This window comes from Ostrinia nubilalis, chromosome 11 (genome assembly GCF_963855985.1).
Source record: "Ostrinia nubilalis chromosome 11, ilOstNubi1.1, whole genome shotgun sequence".
Taxonomy (NCBI): domain Eukaryota; kingdom Metazoa; phylum Arthropoda; class Insecta; order Lepidoptera; family Crambidae; genus Ostrinia; species Ostrinia nubilalis.
The window spans coordinates 8713735-8740207 of NC_087098.1; the positions used below are offsets into that span (position 1 = coordinate 8713735).

The 26473-nt window shown below is 38.5% G+C and overlaps 1 protein-coding gene and 1 long non-coding RNA gene across 2 annotated transcripts in view; one reads left to right on the forward strand and one right to left on the reverse strand.

Moving 5' to 3' along the window:
- Positions 1–227: 227 nt before the first annotated feature.
- The window catches only part of LOC135075936 (uncharacterized), a 90578-nt gene continuing 64332 nt past the window's right edge, over positions 228–26473 (reverse strand). Inside the window, exons 4-5 of the mRNA XM_063970384.1 lie at positions 6203–6344; positions 228–444 (exon numbers count right to left, since the gene is read on the reverse strand). Of these exons, the coding sequence (XP_063826454.1) occupies positions 228–444; positions 6203–6344 (359 nt within the window). The remainder of the gene's footprint in view (positions 445–6202; positions 6345–26473) is intronic.
- On the forward strand, positions 21128–23671 carry LOC135076201 (uncharacterized). The gene is made up of 4 exons (XR_010258207.1): positions 21128–21201; positions 21388–21541; positions 22916–23111; positions 23520–23671. It is a non-coding gene; the product is annotated as an uncharacterized LOC135076201 (long non-coding RNA).

Below are 26473 nucleotides of genomic sequence, written 5' to 3' on the forward strand. Positions count from 1 at the left end.
GTGATATTATGAATATCAATGATTATATTTTTAAATATGTAGGTTTTAAATTTTTTATGAAGAATGATCATTATGATATCAAATTGTATGAGAAATATTTTCGGACCTCCAATGATAGGAATTGAAAAGTTATGTAAGAAAATGCGCTACCGTTTTGCATCTTAGAAAAAAAATGCACGAATGGGTAATGAATCGATAATAACCTTATTTACAATCACAAACTTAATTTAAAACCTGGGCGGGTACATGACCACGCCATACAGCGCCGTCAGCAGCGGCGCGGCGAGGGGCGGCGGGGAGGCGGCGCACGTAGCGCGTGGTTGCTGCGTGCACGCGGCCACGTCTTGCGCGAGCACCCACGCCATGCGTCGGAGCAGCGTGCCCGCCGACGCCGAGCACGACCGTCCGGCGTGCGCCACGCACATTATGAACGCGTCTCTTGCGCTGCGGAAGATTTGAAAATTAGATTTGGCTTTTGTTTTGGAACGATTTTTTTTCTTTTCTTGGCTTTACACGGCTTGTGTGTTGCCATTCATCGAGTAAAAACAGGGAAACGGTTAAGGAAAGAAAAAAAAACGGAACGGAAGGATCGGACGGAGAGAAGAAAGTGATCAGGAGAGGGGATTGAAGTGATCAGGAGAGCGGATTGAAGTGATCAGGAGAGCGGATTGATTGGAAGGATTGACAATAGACGTGTTGACACCACCAATCAATTGACGTACTTTTCAAAACTGTCAGAACGTGACTCCCATAGATTTTGTATGGCAATACAAGCAAGTGACGTCACTATTTTGTCAACTCAATTAAACTATTTTTACAATGCAACCAAGTAATTTAGGTATAGTTCTTGCAACTCAAGAAGGCGAGTGAGCTTTACTCGTGTGTGTACATGCACATAACGATAGTGTAATGTCCATCAAAACTTTTGAAAAACAAACAGTAGCGAGCCACCACACATGTATTCGTGAATATTGCAACAACTATTTAAAATGTGTTTTAAGACCGCAATGGAGTGTCTTTTTAAAAAAGTTGTGTTTTCGAATTATTGGGGAATGGTGTCTATTGATAACATGGAAAGAAATAGCGAGAGGCTGCCGCCGCCCTCTCGTCATATTTAGACGAGAACGTGTGAAAGCTACATAAGTGTATTTCGTCATATACAATTATCGTCGATCGTGTTCGTTAACTTGGATCAATACGATAACTTTGTTCGTTAACTTGGATATCATACAAATGTTCAACTTCAATGATCAACTTATATGATTTTACTAATACTGCCACGTCCTTTTTAGGGTTCCGTAGTTTTGATAAGGAACCCTTATAGTTTGCGCATACATTCTTTATTTTTGTTAAAGTAAATTATTGTCCTTAGATATCACGAGAAGTAGATTAATTACGTACATTAGTCATCATCATCATCATTTCAGCCACAAGACGTCCACTGCTGACCATAGGCCTCCCCCAATGACTTCCACTTGCCACATAGCCCGGTTGGTAGCGGCCTGCATTCAGCGTCTTCCTGCTATCTTTATGAGGTCGTCGGTCCACCTTGTGGGTGGACGTCCCACACTGCGTTTTCCGGTAGGTACGTGACCTCCACGCCAGAACTTACATTAGTACCTACTACATACCAAAGTAAAATACTTAGAATAAATTAATATCAAATAAGAAAATAAATTTCATTTAGGCCTTTACTTCTTATTTTTGTAACAAAAAGCCTAAATTTAATGTCACAATGAAAAGACACCAAAAAGCTTATATATTGTTGCGTACAAATACCGCGTTTTGCGTCGATGGCCACAAACCCAACATTTAACGGCTTTTTATTAAGACAAACCTTGCTTTATTTAGATAATACGCTATCTAAATAAAGCAAGGTTTTTACGCCGAGTTAAATTAAATCGTAACAAAAGGGTCGGTAAGATTGGTAAGGTTTTTCCTCAAACAAAATGTTCAAGCCTCAAGTCCGTTTTCATTATCGGCATTTTGTTCAGATTCCTTCACGATTTAATGATATTCTCTCTCGGGAAATGGAATAGTGATAGATGGGAAAAAGAGCTACTTTTTACCTCTGGGTATTCTTATTCAGAAAGTCTTGAATTTACGATCTTTTACAATAACATTTTATCATGGTGATTAATAATGAAGAAGTATTTCTGAGTTCTTTTGTGATAAAAATTTATACCTATATCTATACCTATCATAAAAGTTTTATTTTAGGTTAGTCAATCACTAACTAGGATTTTATATGATTTTATTTATTCAAAAGCTGTATAATAAGCACTAAGCCACGCCTACACAAGCTTTCTGCTTTGATTCGAAAAAGAAAACAGAACAAATCGTGAGCTTATTGACAATCCGTGAATAGAACACGACAACAATAAAGCTGTTCTTATAATCCCAATAAGGCTTGAATTTTTCATTATACCAACGTGAATACAAAACCAAATTGTAATTTTGTTCTTTGCGTTTTCCACCAATGCCTTTTCATGTCGATGTAAACAAAGACCTGTAGCAGAGGCTGCTCATTCGGTGTGAACTGATAGCATGCAGTCAATTTGTTAATGATGAACAAACATTATGTTCACGATCGACATTATACAGGGTATTAGGTAAATGGGCATATGAGCCGACACTAGCCCATGCTAACATATAAATGGTATGGTGAAGTCAGAAATTTGATATCATAATTTTAATTTTTTAAATGTTCATACTAGGGATTGCAATCCAGCGGCGTTTTCAGCTGGATTCTTGCTGGATTGACCTGAATCCAGCTGGATCCAGCGCGGATCCAGCAAAATGTGGAACGAATATAAAAAGACGACATTTTTAAGGCTTAAGGCTTTTTTTATTAAGTAACTAGCTTTCCGTCTACGGTTTCACCCGCGTGAAAAAGGGCTGTTTTTAGGGTTTTCCCGGAAATTATTCGAATTTTTCTTGCCGTAAAATCCTTGGACTTCAACGAACATTAAAAAAAATGGTCCAGGCGTTGTTGAGGTCTGCGCTTACCAACACATTTATTGCGATTCATTTTTATATTATTGTACTTCTTACGATAATCTATGAAATACGGCTAATCAGTAGGACAAACAGTCTTAAAAAATCTTATAAAATTTACTACGAAAAGGACCGTAATTTAATCTGCAATCAATTTTTTGTACTTATCAATAGAAGTTACGAATCCGAAATAATCTTCTGCGATAATTAGGCAGTTTAAAATCTGACGACAAGAGACTGACCATGTCTTTTTTTTAATCCTCAGTAGGCCTAAGATGCGCGCCGTGATAGGCGGTTATCACGCCATTTTATCGATTTTGCCAATACAAATAGACGTCGATAAAAGTTATCACGGCGCGCATCTTAGGCCTACTGGAAGTAAGACCTTAGAAAACAAATTGTATCTATAGTCTCAACTCCCAACCGCACAGAACTGCATATGTAGCCGGCTGCTGAGAATGCCCTTTCGGCCTGCTAGTCGGTGCAAGCGTGCTAGTCGGTGACCTGCCGTCAGTTTCGAACCTGTGGCAGGCCTTTTTGGAGTCAAATTCTGTTGTTTATATCTTAGACGAACTGTCCACTTGCTAACAGCTATCCTACGAACATTTCTGAGCTCTTGATGGACGTCGATACCATTCAAATGACGATTTCATAGAGAGGTTGACATGAAAAAACGGTCATCCCTCTGCGATGTGCACCAGCGCTGTTCAGAACTTGGTCTCGGGATAAAGCCACCAGTCTCCCGAAAGCGTCTTAAGATTCTCGAAACCCAGGACTGGCTTATGTGCAGCTGACGTGCGACAGCCCGTTGGCTGAGCCCTTCTTGCAATAGTGCAACGATTTGTGCTGCTTCTGAAGGTGTAGAATCCCAGGTAAAGTGTCAAAAGAAGCGGAGATGTGTATGGATCAACGTGTGAAAGCAAAAATCCGAAAACACGTGCTTTTATAGGGGGTAAATAGGCCGCAACTCGCGACGTATCAAACAGTTGATACATGTCTTTTTCCTAACTTCTTCACATCAGACGCGATATCTTTTTAAATACCGGTGTGATTTAAATGAATTTGGTATCAATTTAAAGTTAAAAGTCTAACCTTTAAAATGGTGCCACTTTTTTTGTTACTAACAAATTCGTTAGTACACAAGATCGCGTGGAAACAACTTCATGTAAGTGATTCCATACTTTTGCTCGCGAGTGTATAATGAGTGTCTGATAAAATAAACAATTTTATTATTATTTTATTATTAAAAAATAAATGGAGCTAATGGTGATAATAATGTACACGAGTAAGTACCTACTTGTATTCTTTTTTCAGAGATTTCAGTAAATAGTGAAAGTTTACATTTTGTAGAGTGTAACAAAAATTGTGTTAACCTAGATTTTTGCATAAGCGTGCAGTAGACAAAACGAACGGCATTAATAAAATGGTTCTAGGTTGCAACTTGCAAACGTAAGATGATTTATATCATATTCCAGGCTGCAGTGCCGCTAGCAATTTATGCGGCAAAAACAATTCATTTTGACGACGGTTTTAGTGAAAAGTAGTACCATAGTATAATAATGAGTATACATAGTATACCTACTCATGAGCAGAATTTTTGAATACAATTTACACATAGGTAAGGTAAATAGGTACTCGTATGAACGTATTTACTGCCAATGTGTAATCAAATCAATGCATGTAGTTAAGTGATAGTTATGTTCTAACTTTCATCAATGGATGGAATTTTTTAGCATCGTTTTTATGGATTGTCTATGTAAGGTTTTCCTTAATAATAATAATGATCATTACTAATGATGATAAATGAAAAATTGCTTTTCAATAAAGTACCTAAGTAGTTACAAATGAATTTTACGTGAAACACTTTACTAAAATTATTTTTCTTTTAAGTTCCTTTGGCATTTAATTTTATACGGAAACTGCAAAAGCTAATCATGTGCAACGTAAAGTTCAGTGCAGACTACTTACTAAACTGTGTACTGAAAGCCTTTGTACGCTAGAGCGTGTTGAGAGTGAAAAAGCTCGCAAAAGTTTCGATATAAAACCGCGGAGCTTACAAACACATTACACTTGAGTATGAAAACGTTAACTAACAGAGTTGTAATTACTTTTTGTTTCTGCGGCACTAACATTAGGTTAATGTTCGAACATAAACAATAGAGGATTAAGTACCGGGGGATTTAAAAGGCCTTTTAGAATATTGTTGAAATCTTGTGATTGTGCTTTTTAATTTAATTTTATTGATGAGATTTATGAAATGAACGGTAATTAAGGTTTTAATAGAAAATAAAAGTAGAAAGAAAAAGCGAATTTGCCACAAACATGGGTAATCTGACGTGCTGCCGTCTGTACAATAACAACAATAATAATATGATTTATTTTGACAAGGCACTTCTATTTTCGTGTTCTACCCGCATCCGCCTCATAAAACACTCAAACTCAGTGGAAAAGTGGGTACACGAGCATAATTTCATTCATTTCTGGCTTTATCTTTGTCATGCCTCCAATGCCGGCTAATGGAATGTGCCCCCAATGTTTTGTTATAGGGCCTTACATGTGATGTCCATTATTAATAATATTTTTGGCATTTCTTTCAATTATTTTTTGTTTTGATATCGCCGAATGGTTTCATTCATTCGGTTTGGGTCTAAGTCCGCGTCTATAAAAATCTTCTAATAAGTTAGTACCGATCGATATTGATAAAGTAGCTAAGTATCTTTATCACTTCTATCAATGAATTTGAGAAAGAAAATTAAAGGCAGATTAGTTCGAACCCATTTTTCTTCGCTTCGCTAGTTCGCTTCGCTAGTTCGTTACATAGGTAAACACAGTGGAAACGTTGACGTAGCTCTCATTTCCATAGCATTGCTGCATATCTCAATTCTGGTGAAAAAACAACCTTAAAAACATATCAGCAAAGTTCAGCGTTCCTGTTGAAGTAAGTCAACTGATGCGCGCGGTCCGTAATGTCTCGGACGGCCTCTTAGAGCTCAAACTACATTAGTCTTAAGTAAAATGAAAAATGATGATTTATTTGCATATTATGCTAAAAAGAACCCTAAAGTCATACCAGCAAAGTTCAGCGGTCCTGTTGAAGTACGTCAACTGCTGCGCGCGGTCCTTAATGTCTCGGACGGCCTCTTGGAGCTCAAACTACATTAGTCCTAAGTAAAATGATAAATAATTATTTATTTGAATAGTATACCAGCAAAGTTCAGCGTTTCTGTTGAAGTACGTCAACTGCTGCGCGCGATCCGTAATGTCCCGAACGGCTCCTTGCAGCTCGTCCACGCAGCGGCTCCAGTCGGGAGACACGCGAGCCCAGCACGCTGGCTCCTTCAGGAACTCTGTGTGAAGGATAAACAGGAAAATGTGTAGGATGTTTATTTACATTTACACTTGTATACATTAAGCAACTTTAATTCATTCGTTTCAGGCAAATGGCGTCCACTGCTGGACAAGGGCCTCCCCCAAGGATTTCCACAACGACCGGTCCTCCGCCGCCCGCAACTAGGCTCCTCCCGCGACCTTCACCAGAACGTAGGTATATCTAGTGGGGGCCCTGCCAACACTAATGCTCGTTTTCACCATCAATACCTAATTTTTAAGTGACCCGTTGGAAAACAAAATAATCAAATTTTGGGATTGATGGTGAAAATGGGCATAACTCTAATAATTAGTGCTAGGTACCTAGCCGGAGACTGTCGGGGCTTACATACTAAGTTTTTCAATCTGATGTATTGAGTCTCTTTCTCTACATGGATTGTTCTACTTACAAAACTTTTTATATTGTTGTTTTAGGTGGCGATATGAAAATGATGTAAATATACAGGGTGGAAACGATTACTGATCTTATTGGATTATTTCTAAACGAACTACTGAAAAACTGGTTACTGATGCTGAAGTGTTTAAAAGTGTTGAAGTGTTTCAAAATAGATTATAATGTTTCCAGCTTCAATACAATAGGTTGAGTGTATATCCGATGTGCATCCAACTTCGATCAAACACTGCCAAATTTTTCAGAATGCTAAAAAAGCGATGTCCGTATCTCGCCGCTCTCTGAACGAGCATTAAACATTATTCGTTGCCGTTTATTGTCCGTTGTAACATAAATTACAATGAACCCGCAGAACAAAAGGCATGTTGTAATATAAATCTCCCCTTACATTTGCTCGGTTTATGATAGGATTGCGTGCACGTCATCCAATTTTGCGACATCATGCGCCTAATTTGACATTTATACTGGTCCATAAAGCTTGTTTTTTACGGTAAAAAGTGATGCGGCTCAGGACTCAAGCACATTGGAGTCATTGAACAGGACAAATCGTTTGAGACAGATATTAATTAATTTTAGTTGGGTGGGCTTTACTAACTCTTAATATTTTGTTACATTCAATATATTAAGAGTCGAGGCACTTTTACCCTGCGTAGCTATTTCAAATATTTCGCACACCAATCTGGTACAGCATACCTACATCGCGGTAGTTGCTACATAGCGTTCAGGCACGTTCGCGTAACGGAATTATAAATGCCTACCCAGCAAACGGCCCTTCGGGGATGACTTGCTAACGTGGTGACAATAAGCTGCTGGTGTAACCGTTCTGCAATAATGGGTTCAGTCGTTCAATCATCCATCAAATGAAGGTCACAAGGTTAAAAAATTGTTGACAGTTGATCGAAGAATAAGTATAGTTCCAAAATACTGAACTGTCCTATCGATGACATTGACAGCGGGGCGCCACCGTCAATACCGAATCGCTGGTTCCGATTTTTGCCATGTTGGAAACCATAAAGTTGAACGATGGTAGCGCCCCCCTGTCATTGAGTTTGGCGGGACAGTTCAGCGTGGGTCATCTATAATGAGAATGTAGATTTATCCAAAGTGTCAAGTAAAGGACATTGTCAGAAATCGCCTAAAAAACCGCCCAAAAACATTAACCCATCATAATTATTTTCTAATTTTTTTAATACATTAAGCACCCTTTCATTCTAATGGACACTTAAGCATTGAAAAATTAAATAAATAAGTCTTTTAACGTTTATTCTATAATACTATTACAACTTCCGGACGTTTTGGTGCGTGGCATGGTCTAAAACCTATCAAGTTCCATAATTTTTGCCGATAAAATCTGTACGAGGCATTACCGTACTTTATTGCTGGGAGTCCATGTATAGTGATGTTCCTGCGGCCATCATAGACAATAAAATATCGATTTTGAAAATAAAATAAATCGATTAAACTGCTTTGAAGACTAGATTTGCGTTAAAAGCTAAAAAGATATTGACACTATTACAAGAAGCTATCTAAAGTGTCCAACTGGTCGAAGGTCGTAAATAAAATAAAAATAATTAGGACCATAAACTGATATTCATGGTATCATAACTGTAAAAGTATCAGGATTAGATGTTGAATCCAATGCCAGTTGAAGTGAGAGAAACATAAATATCAACCTAGTATAGTTGCCAGTCTCTCATAATCTATGTCTGGACCTCGCGTCTACGTATTGCCATCTGGCGGATTTTTCAATCGCGAAAACCCTCATTCATAGCACATGTATAATAATAGACCAAATGAACTTTTATAGATTGTGAAAGAGAAGATAAAGATTTTATTATTTTATTAAAATCTTGCCACGAGGTAGTTTTTCAGTAGAAACCAGGATTGGATAATCGCTACAGGCAAGTATCAGAACATTTTATAAATATTTTTAATCGATTATATCCTTGTGAATCGTTTTAATAAATTGTCATTTTACTTTTTCAATTAAAACTTTTTTAATCCCTAGTCTTGTCAAACTGTCATAATGTCAACAAATTATAAATGTCACGTCAGTTGACTCAATTTCAGTCTTCTGTGCGTTTATTGTATTTTTATTTCAATGAAATAGTGCTAAAGGGTTAGTACTAAAAGTGAAAGCCTTTTTTCAGAAAGAAAACCAATGTGGTGTCCTTATTATTCATACTGTTTGAAAGTTACAAGTCAGTGATACAGAGTTGCCGACATTATTTATTTTTTTTTTTTTAATATAGTTTTTCACAGCTCTGGGTGCAAGCCCTTTTAAGCCAGTCCTTGAAGTCCGTTGAACTTTTGTTTGAATTTGAGACATCACATCTGTGTTTGACACTTCACTGAGTTCACTGCACTGATGATTCCAACTGATTCACTGATTTTCTCTTCTCAAATAGTTCCCAGCGTTGAAACCACGAAAGTATATCGACGGTCCCTACGTACAATTCAGTATCTACCAGTTCCGTGATTTGCCGTTTTTGCTTGCAAAACCTTCAGAGCACCCAACAGTTACGGCTCAGTTAAAAAAACATACAGTTTTTATTCAAATTGAACCTTAAAACATCAAAAAACAAATCCCGCAACTACAAAATTGGTACGATTTCCGCAGTAAAATTGCATTAATGGCAGTTAAGAAATTTTACGTTGGACCGCTCGCCTTACTCCGCGCGCCCAGCCCCGCAACTGCCACTTTCATTTGCGCAAATCGAGTGAATTGATACGTAATTTATGAAGGAAATAGTTATTATTATGGTTTCTGACTTAATTTATTTCACTCAAGCTTATACCAAGGGCAAATTAATCCATTAACTGTAGGCATAAGGTAGTTGCGTTGTTTTACTAGTGAAAATTAACGTTACTATTATAAGTAGGTGGCACTTACCTATTTTTACGTCGGAAAATCTAAGTATCTTATAGCTGTAACTGCCACTACAAATTTTTTACTTTGGAAAAGTTTGTTTTATGTCTATAAGTTAGTGCCAGTAACGGTGTTTTACGCTGAGAAATTGTATTTTAGCAATATCTAGTGGAGATTAAAATGAAGACAAAACAATATAAAATATGATATACAACACGACTGAAGTATTTAGGATCATTTATTAGACTCAACGCTACCAATTTCTTCTCCTATGCTACTTTATAATACAAAATACAAGTAAAAATTTTTTAAATTTATTTTATTTATTTATCAAGCATATTAAGGCATTCAGAAATAAATATAAGCAGGTAACACAATCAAAAGTAGTTTCAATTAACTGCATTTAGAAGCTACTATTACATGATAATGCTTACACGATATTGCATACATGAGGTATTATACCCACTAAAAATACCCTGGTGCCCCGTCACTCGCTATAAGTGCTAACTTTGAGATTCCGGACAAAGACCTACCCCCTACACGGCGATAGTTGAAACGACAGCCACTGGAAGTACACAGCTTTCCCGTACACACACTCAGCGTCAGCAGACGGTGGTGGTGGCCTATGCAATGCCTCCCGTGCGGCCTCACGTCCCCGTTACGCTGGCCATTACCGAGGAAGGAAGATAGGAGGCAATCATAATGTTACCTTCTCTGGAGTGAATCCAAATGCACTTGGTTCGTAGTCACGCTATCGTACCGGCAGCTTCTTGCGACACTTTGTCTTCTCAGATAGAGGTGATTCATTACCACCTAGGTTTTGTTACCGTCCACATAGCTTTGACTATGCTATCCCGCAAGAATATGGTGTGTCATATGCTCCTAGCCATCGCAATACAGGTAGGGCTCGAAGGATCCGTGCCCAGTCAAGGTGCGAGTAACTCGAGTAACCTTAAACTTAGCACGAGAGCGAATAAGGTTCGGTAACCCAACTTAGCCACGGCGAGGTGGTTTATCAACTACTAGACTACAGGGCAGTCTAGCGAGTCTCACGGTTGACGGCCTCTCTGTCCTCCTAAGGCGGAGCTTTCACCTCGTTATTCACGCTGCGTTAAAGCAGACGATGTAGTCCTGTAGACTTTCTGGGCCTGTTTACTCTTCCCTGCGAGGGTGATGCCTTAGATGAGACAGAATCATGCTTTTGAGGGTGCCAATATAAAGCTCCCGGCCTTTCTCCATAGCTTTCCGACATAGAGTTTTCGAACCTCCAAATTAGGGAAGCAGCCACGAAAAAGCAAGCGGTCTTCCATACGCACGGCGACGGATTGGTAAAGTGCGAGCTGCCACTGGTTATATACAATTAAGGTCACCGCGCTCACTACTTGACGCCACTGGTGATTAACAGGACCTTACTCTTAGATATTTGATCTGGGCCTTAGCTTTGACAGTTATGTGGGCGTCAGGTGAAGGTGTCAGGGATGCCTTTAAATATATGTGGTCCCTGGCCTGGGGCGATCATCATGCCATCTGTGGCGCCCAGGCAAGTCGCCTTACTGTTAGAGGAGAGGCTCTGAAAGGTATGAGGATATTCTTGTAATGATGAAACTGTCTGCATGACAGATAATACCTTGAAATGTCCATGCCCTTGAAAAGGGTTCCATTTATTACCCAGTTGTATTCAATGTTCCACAAGATCGAACTCAAAAAAGACCTATGTGGATCTTTGGACTCGATGCCATGCTGTCAAACCTGGCCGGCACTATTGACAAAGAAAATTTACCGGTTCTACAGGTATTCTTCAGTCAAAAGACGCCATACATAAGGAAGAATATTAAGGTATTGAAGTGCCTCTAATATGCATCTATCTGGGAAACGAGGCGGGACGTTGTTATGCCTCGTCGAGCAGGACTATGGGCGTAGATTCAGAGTAACGGTCAGTAGTAGCTGAACTTTGTTCCCATGTACAATCACTTATGTGGCAGTTAATAATTTAAACAAATATATTACTCCAACGTAAAAGTTAGTAAGTACCACTTACGTCATTTGTAATTAGAAACTTTCCGTTGTATAAGTGAGTAAATGACAAATAACACACTTATTGTGATTATTTTTTGAAAATTCTTCATGTTTTATAAAATATACCTCATATAAAACTATTATACCAAATTTCATCAATGTATGATAAATAGAACGCGAGTTACACATGTTTAAACCTTCAAACCGCTCTCCTGTAAAATTGGCCGTTTTCAGATACGTTACTATACGTAGGGACCGTCGATATAAGGGTTTGAAAAGTTTCGGATCCTTCAGGAGCTCGTCCAACGACTCTGGTACACGTTCACAAATAGATTGAAGGTCATCGATCATGACCAGTCTCTGCACTCCAAAACTTCTACATTTCAAGATTATGTGTGTTAACAATCATAAATAAATTATCATTTATTTTTATTACGTTCATTTTTACTATTTATAAATAAATCGATTCATCGATTATGAATCGATTTATTAGGTAGGCATTACGAGTTTGATGTCACGTCCCGCGTCCGCCATCTTGATCGGGCCTATTTGCGCTGCGATCGCCGAGGCGTCAACATCTCTGCTGCTCCACGAATATTGAATACAGAAATAAACGGTGTTTGTAAGTACGTTTGGGTGTTTTACTTCTGAACTGTTAAAAGTTCAGAAGTGGGATACCGCGACGAACGCTTTGCCTGTGCTAAGGCCAAGAATTGCAACAAACTCGGTAAGTGACTGCACATTTAAAATATTTTATTGAATATCGGTGAATATTGTTATACTGTGTGTTATTAATGGTAAACCAATAAAATTCGTACGAAATATGAGTGTTATCGTAATTGTTATGAAGTGAATGCCAGCTGAAGCATACCTATATTGCGTAAAATGGTAGGAACGATAACAAATAATTATATTAACCTTTAGCTACTGAGGTGGATTTAATTTCACGTAAATACTGACGTGGGGGCCTGAGAGGCCCGTACATATGTGTGCTTATATTTTAAGATATATTATCTTTTTAGGGTTTTATGTTTAATAATTATTAATAGTGGTTATATTTAAATACAGTAAAACGATTTTTATGTAAATTATTTGTTAATAAGTAGGTATTATTTGAATATTTAGAAAACATGTAGCATTTTTTGGCAAAAATCTCATGAAATCATGATTCACAAAGTTATCATGAAAAATATTCATAAATTCAACAAATCAACTTAGAATCTTAATTTTCAATAGTCTTTTTAGCTAATGATATATCAGTAATCCTAATATGAAAAAGGGGGAAAAAAATTACACACATCAAATAGTGCGAATTAAACACAGTCTGGATAAACTTGCTTTGCTCAATGAAGGAAGCCATACATGTTTTTAAAATGTAGATTTCATTTGAATCTTCAAAAGACATGTATGGCACTTGGTTTCATCGTTTAAATCTTGATAGACAGGTACAGGTTTATCATTTCCTAACATACGTGCCAAAAACTACTGTGCTTCTATTTTTCGTTAAATGCTGGTTATTTTTACTTCCGAGATAACGCTTTCTCTCGGACGACGTACTGTTGGCTCCATATTATAGATTTTTTCAAATTATTTCAAGAAAAGACGACATATAAATGAAAACTATAGACAAAAAAAGTTACGCCAATACTGAGGTGGGGGCCTGAGAGGCCCACGAGAAACTTTAAAATTAATTTACGTACTGAAATTGCGCGTGGAATCATGTGCACAGTTGTTGGCAGCCTCGGCGCAATGAAACTCGAAGGTACTAAAAGATTCACGTGTGTCGTGCACGTGGGAGAGGAGAAATTCAATAATTTGACTTTTTGAAGGCCTGAGAGGCCCCCACGTCAGTAGTTAAAGGTTAAGACAAAGTACTTGTCGATTATCGTATTTGCAGTGAAAATGATCATAAATTATCAGGTATCCAATACGAATCAAGGTGCATGTATGTATACGACGTTATGAATAGTGCAATAATTATAAACATTTTATTTCCGTGATTGGAATCTTTCGTCGCTATTCTATGAAGGTACTATCTCTAACAATTATTCTTCTAAGAGATTATTTATACATTAGTAATACTACACGTATACCTGAGGCTACATTTACTTTCTGGTTGTGTGGATAAATCAAGTGAAATTTTATAACGTTTAAAATGGTCGGGTAGGTACCTACCCCAAATATGATGCAATGCTGGCTGTAAATAAGTGTAAATAAAAATAGCTTTCATTTATTTATTCGGCGCTTAGGCTGAGTGCAACACTTTTGTAATAGATACTGAAGTGTAGTGAAGTGACTTGTATCATACATAATATTTTATTGTGAGTATTGTGATAAAATTAATCGTTACGTCATTTCGATATTTGGGACGTACGTAATACATCTAGTCAGTGAATATTAATTTATTGATTTACATTTTAAAAAATATTTTTATTTTACAATAATGATTCCGGAGTGATTCGTTGCTAGTGGGATTGAAGTGATCACCCATTTAAACATATTTATGTAATATTACAGCAAACCTTTATTCCTAAATTCCTTTATCCGCTCCCACTTACTAGTAGCTATGGGGTCTAGTCGGGGGCGTAGTAGTAAAAAGAAAACCTCGCGATCTACATCGCAAGGACCACCGTTATCACCAGTACTACAACGACAAGACACGACTGGACGTTCAAGGGTTCGCAGCCGGTCACGAATACGTCGCGTTAGGTCGCGAACTCCTCCACGAACACCTTCACGTAGTCGTAGTTCTACTAAAAATCCACCTACTCGGAAATTGTCAACCCCTAAGAGTAAATCGCGATCCAATCAACGGCGAAATAATTCATTATCTAGGAGAGGTAGTAATGAAAGTCGATCACGTACGCCGCGACATAGTCGCAGCGATAGTAGACATAGACCTTCTAGGCCGACTCATCGTCGAGACCACAGCAACGTACGACGACGAAGTCGTTTAGATTCGGACGAACCCGACATCAAAAGACGTCGTCGATCACGAAGTCGTTTCTCACCTGATAATATAATTACCCCACATTGTGAATCAGATACATCTAAAGTAGGAACCCATACTAACGCAGAGGTTAGGGAGTCAGAGAATCACAATCATGATAAAAATACGAGTGAATCAGCGGCGGGAACGTTGAATGAGACTTCTTTGTTAGAAAAACTGGTCACGGTTCTAACGGAGCGCAATAACACTTCCAATCAAGGCATAGGGGTGCAAGCGGCTCAAAATATAATACCTGACTTTGATCCACAAGGTAAAAATCAGACTATGAAGGAATGGTTAGCTAAAATAGATGAATCAGCGCATGTGTATGGCTGGTCAGAACGTCAAACGATATTTTATGCACTACCCAAATTACGGGGTTTAGCTAAGCGTTGGTATGACGGACTCACCAGCGTCAAATACACATGGGCTGAGTGGCGTGATAAGCTGATTTCTGCATTCCCGTGCGAACAAAATTATGCTGACGTTCTTGCAGAAATGTTAGCTAGGAAGACTCGTCGCAATGAAACCTTAGAGGAGTATTATTATGATAAGATTATGCTTATAAATAGGTGTGAGTTAAATGGGAAAAAGGCAGTGGATTGCCTTACACAAGGTATCTACGATGCTAATATTAGGATGAATGTTCAAGGTGCAAATCTCCAAAATCCCGAAAATGTTCTTCAATACTTTAGGAATATAACCAGCAGGGCTACTCAGGTCCCTCGTTTGCCCAATCAAAATCAACAATATAACGAAAATACAAGTAGGAGGAACAATGACTCTTCCTTTAAGAAGCCAGCCGCGACAATTCAAACGACATGCTACAATTGTGGCGAAGTAGGTCATGTTGTGACTCGTTGTCCTAAAGACGTTCTTAAGTGCAATAAATGTCGACGTTTTGGCCACGAAGAGAAAAATTGTTCTAGACAGTTTGAGACTAGAACTACAAGGGATCAAGTACCTAAAGGGTCAACTACATCGAATACGAAAAACGTTTTGAATATCGTGACGGCAGAGAGAGGTAGTGAGAAATATTATAAACCAATTACTGTAAATGGTAGATCTATGACAGCATTCGTAGATTTAGGTAGCCAGTGCACTTTACTTCGGGAAGATTTTGGTTCCGATTTGAAATTAGCGATAGATAAAACCAATTTACCTACGCTGAAGGGGTTTGCTAGCGGGACTCTTGTTCCAAGTGGGCGTGTTAATGTCAGGGTTACATTAGACGGACTAGACGAACAAATATATGCGTACTTGGTGGACTCTTCTGTTCTCCCAGCTGATGTATTAGTGGGTCAGTCATTGACCGAACTTCCTCAAGTAAGGGCGCTTAAAACAAATGACAAATTGGTATTTTACAAGGAGGTAGACACAAAATATGACAAACACCCAATCACAAATGTAGACGATGTCACGATACATGGTTCAGTGACTGTAGAAGTTTTGATGGAGTCCGATAATACCGGATTAGTATATATAGACACTGAGCCTTGTATGCGAGAGGGTAAAGAGTATATGATATTGCCGGGACTATATTCGATTAACAGTGGTAAAGGAACGGTGGTGATTATTTCGTTAAATTCAGAACCATTCGTGTTGCGTAAAGGAACTCTACTGGCCCGTGGTATAGTGTTATCTAATATTATGCCAATTTCTCAACATCCAAACAACAAAATACTAACTGTCAACTCAATAGAAGTCAATGATGGTATAAATCATTCCGACATCGATCCTATGCAAGTAAATATGGATAATAGCTTGTCATCAGATGTAAAAGACCAACTCTGTGGTCTACTAAATCAATATCGCGATTGTTTTGCATTTAATCTGGACGAACTAGGCAAGACAAATTGTACGGAAATGCATATCGAGTTAAAAGATAATGTACCTGTCACTTATAGGCCCTACAGACTCTCACTATCAGAACGCGATAAAGTCAATGGTATTGTTAACAATCTATTAGCTAACGGAATTATTCAGGAGTCAACTTCAGAGTACGCGAGTCCAATAATTTTGGTGGCAAAGAAAAACGGGGATTCGAGGTTGTGCGTGGATTATCGGGCATTGAATAGAAAGACTGTCAAAGAAAAATTCCCGATGCCTCTCATCGACGACCAGATTGACAGTCTTTCTGGTCAGGTGTTCTTTACCTCGCTTGATCTCACCTCTGGCTACCATCAGGTGCCTATGGCAAAGGAATCAAAACACCTGACTGCATTTGTGACTCCGGATGGCCACTATGAATATAATCGTATGCCTTTCGGACTCACAAATGCACCAGCGGTATTCCAAAGACTTATACTCAAACTTCTAAAATTGCGTCGCATTCCGGGCGTCCTTGCTTACATGGATGATATCATCATATCATCAAAAACTGTAAGTGAAGGGATGTCCAAGTTGCAGCAAGTACTTGACCTTCTGAGAGAAGCTAATTTGACACTGAACCTTGCCAAGTGCAACTTCTTTCAACGGACCATACAATATTTGGGTTTCGAAATCTCTTCAGAAGGAGTAAGACCAGGACAGGACAAAACAAAAGCTGTTACTGATTTCAAAACGCCGAAGAACGTCCATGAAGTACGTCAATTCATTGGATTGACAAGCTTCTTCAGGCGCTTTGTTCAAGGATATGCAACGATCGCAAGACCACTTACGATCCTTACAAAAGCGACTACAGCTTGGGTATGGGGTGACGATCAGAATCAGGCGTTTTCAAAATTAAAAGAAATTCTGACCACACGTCCGGTTCTAGCCATTTATAATCCAAACTTTGACACAGAACTGCATACCGATGCCAGTGCAAATGGTCTTGGCGGTATACTGTTACAACGCCCAAATAAAGATTCACCACTTCGCCCTGTAGCTTATTTCAGTAGACAGACGACAGCAGAGGAACAACGTTTTCATTCGTATGAGTTGGAGACTCTTGCTGTCGTCGCGTCGCTCAACCGATTTCGAGTTTACCTCCTGGGTATAGACTTCAAAATCTTCACGGATTGTAATGCACTCCGTACCACTTTAACAAAGAGAGACCTGATTCCGAGAATAGCGCGTTGGTGGCTCCTTGTTCAGGAATTTACTTTTACGGTCGAGTATAAGCCGGGTTCTCAAATGGCACATGCAGATGCCCTGAGTCGCAACTCACTTCCAGAGCAAGCAGACCAACCACTTTCAGTTCTGCAGATAGGTGAAGTTAATTGGTTACAATCGGTACAAATGAGCGACCCTAGGTTATGCCATATAAAAGCTGTACTCGATACAAAATGTCAAGAAGCGAAAGATATCCGAGATAATTACGAACTAAAAGAAGGCAAAATTTATAGAAAAGTAGATGGTGAGTTACGTTGGGCTGTACCGAGAGATGCTAGATGGAAGATTATGCAACAATGTCACGATGAGTCTGGGCATTTTGCATATGAGAAGACATTGGAAAAGGTAAGACGAGATTACTGGTTTCCTAGACTCGCTCAGTTTACAAAAAAATACGTTCGTGCTTGTATTGCTTGCGCTCATGCCAAAATACCAGGAGGCAAAAAACAGGGTCTTTTGAACCCCATCCCAAAACCTCACTTGCCGTTCCAATGTCTTCACATCGATCACTTGGGACCATTCGTCAAGAGTAAGCGTGGCAATCTTTATGTATTCGGGATTATAGATAGCTTTACGAAGTTTATTATATTGCGCGCTGTAAGGAATACAAAAAGTAAAACGTCAATAAACGTGCTCAGGGAAGTATTTGCTCTTTTTGGTATACCAGCTCACCTTATCTCAGATAGAGGGACAAGTTTCACTTCAAATGAGTTCAAAGCATATATTGAATCAATTGGAGTGAAACATACATTAAACGCAGTGGCAACACCGAGAGCCAATGGCCAAATTGAACGATATAATCGTTCAATTTTGGCATCTCTTACAGCTCTTTGTCATGATGAAGACGATCGCAACTGGGACGTTAAACTTGCAAAGGTTCAGTGGAGCCTTAACAATACTGTAAATCAGGGCACGGGAAAATGTCCATCGGAAGTTATATTCGGGAGGCCTACGGTTAATACAGCAGAGGCTCAATTACACGAGATAAATTGTTCCGAGGAGTTATCTGCAGAAGTCTTGGATAGTGTACGCGAAAAGGTAGGATCAACTATTAGAGATAGACAACAAAAAATGAAAACACGATTTGATAAAAATAGGACCAAGGCGAAAACATATAAGGAGGGCGATCTAGTAATGGCTCAGAAGAATACCAGAACCCCGGGCGAAAGCCATAAATTAGTTCCGCCATTTAGTGGCCCATATAGAGTTACCGCGGTGTTAGGTCATGACCGTTATGAAATAAGTAGCGTGGAAGGTTACTCGAAAAAGAAGTATCGTAATGTCTTTTCTGTTGACAAATTAAAACCGTGGATGAGATTTGGGGAATCTGAATCGGAGAGCGAGTACGGTGATAGCGAGTGATTCTTATTATGTAAATTTATGTGGATGGAAATGAAATTATTTATTTGAGTGTTCAAAAGTACATTTATTTCATTATCATTATGAAATCTTATACATTACTATTATATTACAATTAATTAGTCAAATTTTATTATTTACAAATGTTGATTGCGAAGATACCTACACATATATTTTACAAAGTTATAACGTATGTTGGATATAATGATGTCATATAATTTATAGAAGAGTTGCTAAATGAGGGGAACATGTCCTCATTACTCCTATTCCTTCCCTATCCTATCCCATTCCTTAATGAACTGAAGCGAGATGGGCTGCTGAACTGCACGTGTGACGAGGCAGTTTCGAGATGAGGCCGTAGCTCCTTGCGTGGGCAAGCGGTAGCAGCTCTGTTGGATTGAGGCCGAAGCTCCTTGTGTGGGCAAGCGGTAGCAGCTATGGTGGGCTCAGGCCGAAGCTCCTTGTGTGGGCAAGCGGTAGCAGCTATGGTGGGCTCAGGCCGAAGCTCCTTGTGTGGGCAAGCGGTAGCAGCTCTGGTTGGCTCAGGCCGAAGCTCCTTGTGTGGGCAAGCGGTAGCAGCTATGGTGGGCTCAGGCCGAAGCTCCTTGTGTGGGCAAGCGGTAACAGCTCTGGTTGGCTCAGGCCGAAGCTCCTTGTGTGGGCAAGCGGTAGCAGCTATGGTGGGCTCAGGCCGAAGCTCCTTGTGTGGGCAAGCGGTAGCAGCTATGGTGGGCTCAGGCCGAAGCTCCTTGTGTGGGCAAGCGGTAGCAGCTCTGAATGACTCAGGCCGTAGCTCCTTGTGTGGGCAAGCGGTGGCAACTCCGGTCGGCCGATGCTGTGGCTCCTTGTGTGGGCTGACGGTGGCAGCTCTGGTCGACTGAGGCGGTGACAGCTCTGGTCGGCTGAGGCGGTGGCTCCATGTGTGGGCAGGCAGTGGCAGCTCTGGTCGGTTGAGGCGGTGGCAGCCCTGGTCGGCTGAGGTGGTGGCAGCCCTGGTCGGCTGAGGCGGTGGCTCCTTGTGTGGGCAGGCGGTGGCAGCTCTGGTCGGCTGAGGCGGTGGCAGCTTCGGTCGACTGAGGCTGCGGCTCCTCGTGAGGGCAAGGAGTGGCAGCTCGGGGAAGTGACGCCGCAACTTCTCATGTGTGCAAGCGGTAGCAGCTTCGGCGGATGTAGGCGGCAGCCCCTTGTGCGGGTAAAAGGTGCGGAGAGAAAACGTCCTGGTGTTCGCTAGTTCGCCACTCAGTTCGGGGTAGTAAATGTGATAAGTGTACCTAATGAGTCAGAGTGCGTTTTGTGTGAAGTGTATTGAAAGTGATTCTTGATTAATGACATTAGTTACCCATAATTTTAAGTATTATGTTAAGCTGTTTATAGATCTCCTTTAATTTAATTATTTTTATGGATTGTTTACAGTATATAGGAACTTTCTAGAATTCTGGAATGGGGTCATTCTATTATGCAGGATGACCGAGAATATAAAATAAATTAAGAATGTATACCTACTTACATTTTTTTCTCACGGTCTAAATACCTATGTATTTAAATCTTATTGCGATTAAATGTAACTTGATTATGATAACATTAATTTAAAGGAGAACAAAGCTATACGATTTGAATTGTAAGAATGTGTGAATAATTGCGTATAATTGTTAAAATTCGTTTTACTTAATATAAATCAAAGCAAAATTGATCATGTTAGAATAATTATTAATACAGAGAGGTTGACGTCTGGGACAGCCGTCTGTTCAGGATGGCCGACTGTTAACAATCATAAATAAATTATCATTTATTTTTATTACGTTCATTTTTACTATTTATAAATAAATCGATTCATCGATTATGAATCGATTTATTAGGTAGGCATTACGAGTTTGATGTCACGTCCCGCGTCCGCCATCTTGATCGGGCCTATTTGCGCTGCGATCGCCGAGGCGTCAACATCTCTGCTGCTCCACGAATATTGAATACAGAAATAAACGGTGTTTGTAAGTACGTTTGGGTGTTTTACTTCTGAACTGTTAAAATGTGTTCCAAATCAGCAAGCTCTTCATTGCAATATGTACATTCAGGGCTCGGAATCAAGTTGAGCCTCTTCAGGTGAGTGGGAGCGTGGCAATGGCCAAATCTCAGCCTATTTATGATGGTTATAAACTTCCTGTTGTCTATATTCTCATTCCTCCGATGGTACCAAGGTTTGGCGGGCGGGCTTCCTTGGATCTTAGCATACCATTTTCCCTTTTCCATACTAGTAATTGTCCAGTACTCATGCCATATCTTTTTCAGGTCTTGACTGATTGCGGCTTGATAGTCAGTGTGAGGTAACTTCAACAACGTAGAATGATCAACATCAAAGCCATTCCTTGCAGCCAGATCAACAATTTCATTCCCCCTGATGCCACGGTGCGATGGTACCCAAAGGAAGAGCAGTGTCTTACCAGTAAGTCTATATATGTTATTAATTAATTTCTTAATATCATAAATTATATAATTAAAATTATATTTACAAGAGTTATTTTCCAGAGCTAGTAATACACTTTTAGAGTCAGTTAGAATAATAATATTGTCAGATGGTGGATTACATGTACAGATATGTTTAAGTGCTAAGAGGATAGCATAACTTTCTGCAGTAAAGATACTACAGTGGCTTTCAATTTTATGACTTTGAGTAAGTTTAAGTTGTGGATCATAAAATGCAGAGGTTACACTATTCTCTTTCTTTGAACCATCTGTGTACACTTTATAATAAGACTTATTTAGAAATTTATTAAGATCAATTTGATTGGAGATCTTTTCTCTTAAGATAGTGAAATTTTTTACAACAAGATCTTCATAATTAACTTTATACATGGGCCATGGCTTATCTTTATACATATTTACAGTGAGAGACTCAATATACAATGCAATTCTTAGTAAGGCTGGAGTGCGTCCAGATATTAGCTCATTACCTGTAATTGGAGGAGGAGGAGTAGAGCACATTTGGGATGATAAGGGAGGCATGATTCTATCTAGTACTGGTTTGTTGGTTGAAGTTATTAGTTTAAGGAAAAAATTTGCTGCTAGTTGAATACGTCTCAGTACTAAAGGTGGAATGCATGTTTCACATTGCATAGCAATGATAGGAGTTGAACACATAGCTCCTGTTATTATTCTAAGTGCTTTATTCTGAATAACATCTAATTTTTTTAGTAGGGTTGGGCTACAGTTCATATATGCCAAAGTACTATAGTCGAAATGACTACTTACTAAACTCTTGTATAACATTGATAAAATCTTGGGATCAGAGCCCCAACTTACACCAGCTAGTGAACGCAATATGTTTAAAGCCTTAGAAGAGTTGCGAATTAGAAGCTTGATATGACTTTCAAATGTGAGTTTTTTATCTAGACACACTCCTAAAAACTTTTTTTCCTGAATCCATGGAAGAGGATTATTATTGTAATAAATAGTACAATAACAGTCATTATACTTTTTCGAGAATAGCATAGCGCCGCTCTTATTGGGACTAATATCAAGTTTTAATTTACCAGAGTAAAAATTATGAATTTCAACTAAAGCTAGGTTTAGATTATGCACAGCAGTGTTTACATTCTTATTTACAGTATAAATTAATAAATCATCAGCAAATTGTAAAAATTTTATATCCCTTTGTGGTAAATACTTATTAATTTGACTGGTGTATAAATTGTACAATAATGGCGAAATCGTAGCACCCTGCATTGTGCCTTTATATACATATCCGGGTCCATGAATAATATTATTAAATTTTATATACATTATTCTTTTGTACAAAAAATTGAAAATCCATTTGCAGACTACCCCGGGTACTCCAATATCACATAAGATGGCTATTAAAATTGAGGGGACCACGTTATCGAACGCGCCCTGTACATCAAGGAAGACACAAGCTGTTGCAGAGTGACCGTCAAGAGAATTCCTAACATCTGAGACCAATGCTGTAAAACTTTCTGCTGCACTTCGGCCTTTCCTAAATCCGAATTGTTCATTTGGTAAGATATTATTTGATTCGACATAATAATCTAATCTTGTCTTTAACATGCACTCAAATACTTTACCTATACATGAGGACAGAGAAATTGGTCGATAAGAGTTACAGTCATCAGGAGGCTTATCTGGTTTAAGTATAGGAATGACACATTGAGTCTTCCATGAGTCTGGTATGACCTGTATTTGCCATAGTAAATTAAAAATGTAGAGTAAAAGTTTTTTGGCATTAATATGTAGGCGACGAATAACTTCATAAGGAATATTGTCTAAACCAGGAGTAGTGTTCCTACGAGACTGCAGAGCAGTCATAAACTCTTCCCAAGAAAAATGTTGAGACAAAAAAGCTGCTTTTTCATCACCAATTTGAGAGAAATATGTTTGCAATAATGAATTATTTACTTGTTTTTCAGGAGGAGATAGAGGAGAATATTTCTCAAAAAAAGAGGGAATCCATTCATCATTCTTCGGCAGTTTGGGAATTGAAACACGCTTAAACCTCTTCATATAGTTCCATACTGTACTAACAGGAGTATATCTATTAAAAGATTCACATAAAGATTTCCATCCAGTTTTCTTTTTTTCCTTAAGAGTTAGTTTTTTAGCAGCATCCAATTTTTTATATGCAATGTAGTTGTCAATGCTTGGATTACGTCTATAAAAATTTAAAGCATCTTTACTCTTTTTAACTGCACTATTACACTCATCATCCCACCAAGGTACAGGCTTTTTCATTATATTGGGAGAGGTTTTGACTACTTTAGGTACGCATTTGTCTCTAATACTAATTAAATTATTATAAAAATCGTCATAAATTATTAATGGATCTGTATTATCTAAATTAATATTAACTACCATGTTTTCTGTTTCAGTATGAAATTTAAACCAATCAGCTTTATTGTAAATAAATTTTTGTACTGGTTCACCTATCTGATATTTATCAACAGAAGTCTGAATATCTGTTACAGTGGGATAGTGATAACTTCCCATTGGATCATCATAGACTTTCCAATCACATAATGGAGCTACTGAAGGGCTGACACATGTTACATCAATAGCCGAAGGATTATGAACAGATCTACCAACAGTGGTTGGCGCCCCTGAGTTGAGGATACAGAGGTCGCTCTCGTCAAATATATTGTAAACTTCATTACCTCGACCGTTACTAGTAGCACAGCCGAATGCGATGTGGTGAGCATTAATATCACCTGATAGCAAAAGTGGCTTAGGTAGTAAGTTAATAATGTGTTTCAGTTTGCTACCATTGAATCTTGATCTATTTTCTTTAGGTGGTGGACAATATATACATAGAATACTTAAATTACCTATGCCAGTTCGCAGATTAATAGCTACAGGTTGTAGAAAATCATAAAAGGGAAGCTCTATTACTGAATATTTCAAAGTGTCTTTGACTAGGATGGCGACTCCACCCCGGCCTTCTTTTTCTTTACCTATTTTACTAACTAGATTGTAATTATGAATACGAAAAGAACTGTTTTCTTTCAACCATGTTTCGTTTAACAAACATATATCAATATCATTATCAATCAAAAATTTTATAAGTAATGGCTTTTTGTTAATAACACCTTCGACGTTAAATTGAGAGATTCTTATGAGACTTTTATCCATTTAAAGCCCTTTGAAACTTTTTATAAGAATTTCCTGTATAATAGAACTATTAACTGCCCTCGTTTCATTGCCAATAGCGACAAGGGCGCCTACAAGGCCCTTGCGAATAAAATCATTGTTTAATATTTCATCTATTAATTGTTCATTGGTAAGTGGTTCTTTTTCTTTAACTTCCATCGAATTAGTTGAAGTGGAAGAGGTCGCTGTTGAAACAGAGCTAGCTTGTGGCTTCCTTGATGCAATAGATTTTAAGTTAGTTTTAGGAGCAGCCAATAGAGGAAACTCGCTTATGTAATTTTTGATAACTGGGCTACTCTTAGTAGCCGCAACACTGCTGGAGACCATATTAGCGTAAGTTAATTTATTTTTTTTATCTTCAATTTTTTGTTTTTTGACAGGACAGTCCCGTGAAATCGCAAGATGAGCTCCTTGACAGTTTATGCATTTGGCTATTTTATTCGAAGTACATTCAGAAAAATGATGTTCTTCAGAACATATTGAGCATTTTTGCACAGATTTACAAATTTTAGCACCATGGTTGAATTTGAAGCACTTAAAGCATTGCAACAATGGAGCGTTGTATGGGAATACTCTGAACCTGAAAAGGTCTAGATACACATGTTCGGGTAACACGGTTGATAAAAATGTGATAGACACAGATTGAAAGGGCTTTATGTCGCCGTTGTCTTTTTTGGTGAACCTACGCACACCTATGATCTCGTAAGATGACGAGAGTTTCTTAAAAAGTTCCTCATTGCTGATACTAGTGGGTACAAAGCGAAGCACGCCGACTGTTTCTACTGCTGTGGCTGGGATGTATGCCTTGAGTTGGTGTTTGGTTAGGAAGGGATCGTTTTTCAGGAAGTTATTGGCATTACTAGACTGGGAAAATGTGACACATATTTTATTGGCGTTAATTCTTTTAAGATTGGTAATGCCCTTGATTTCATTTTTGAAAAGGTTGGTAGTCAGGATGGGATTGTTGTTCCCGATCTTCTCATTCTCTTTCGTGCTTTCCACAAATACAGAAAACTCGCCACTCACCGTGTTCTCCGCGAAAAGCCTTCTATACCCTGGTTTTACGTACGGTTTGTAGAAATCTTCATCTGCACTCGTATAGGTGTGATCTCTATTTGGTGCCTTCCTTTTTTCCTTGCCCCTGGGCGGGTCCTTACCGTCCCCGTCCGGCATAGTCGAATTTTAAGTTGACTTAACGACTTCCAATAGATAGATAACTATTTATAACACAGAAAGAGAAAAATACAAAATTGGCTTCAAAAATCGCGCCTAGTGCGTTCAAAAGCCCGCCAAAAAGTCTTGCCGACATTATAACTCCGTGGTGATACCATACCAAAGAAGAAGTTTTCCTAAAAACTTGTGTTATTTTTATATGTGATCAAATAAAAAGGATTAATTCTACTGCTCAAATGGAATAAGTTATCCCAAGAGACCGAATATAAAAAAAAAACCTCTCCATAGAAATTATCACCATCACGAGGATGTGAATTTTTTTGAGAATTTGATATTGGTCCTGTAAGAAAAGTAGTTGTATTTCAGTAGTAGAATCAACCCTTCTTGTTTCATCAGCAAGAGTAACTATAAAAACGCCCTGTAGGTAGGTATTATTAAGCTGAAGAGTTTGTTTAGTGTCAAAGACTGTCACACAGTGTAACTTAAATTGGCATATTATGATAATGAACATAAAAACTTAAATAAATATTTATGTTAATATTTTTTC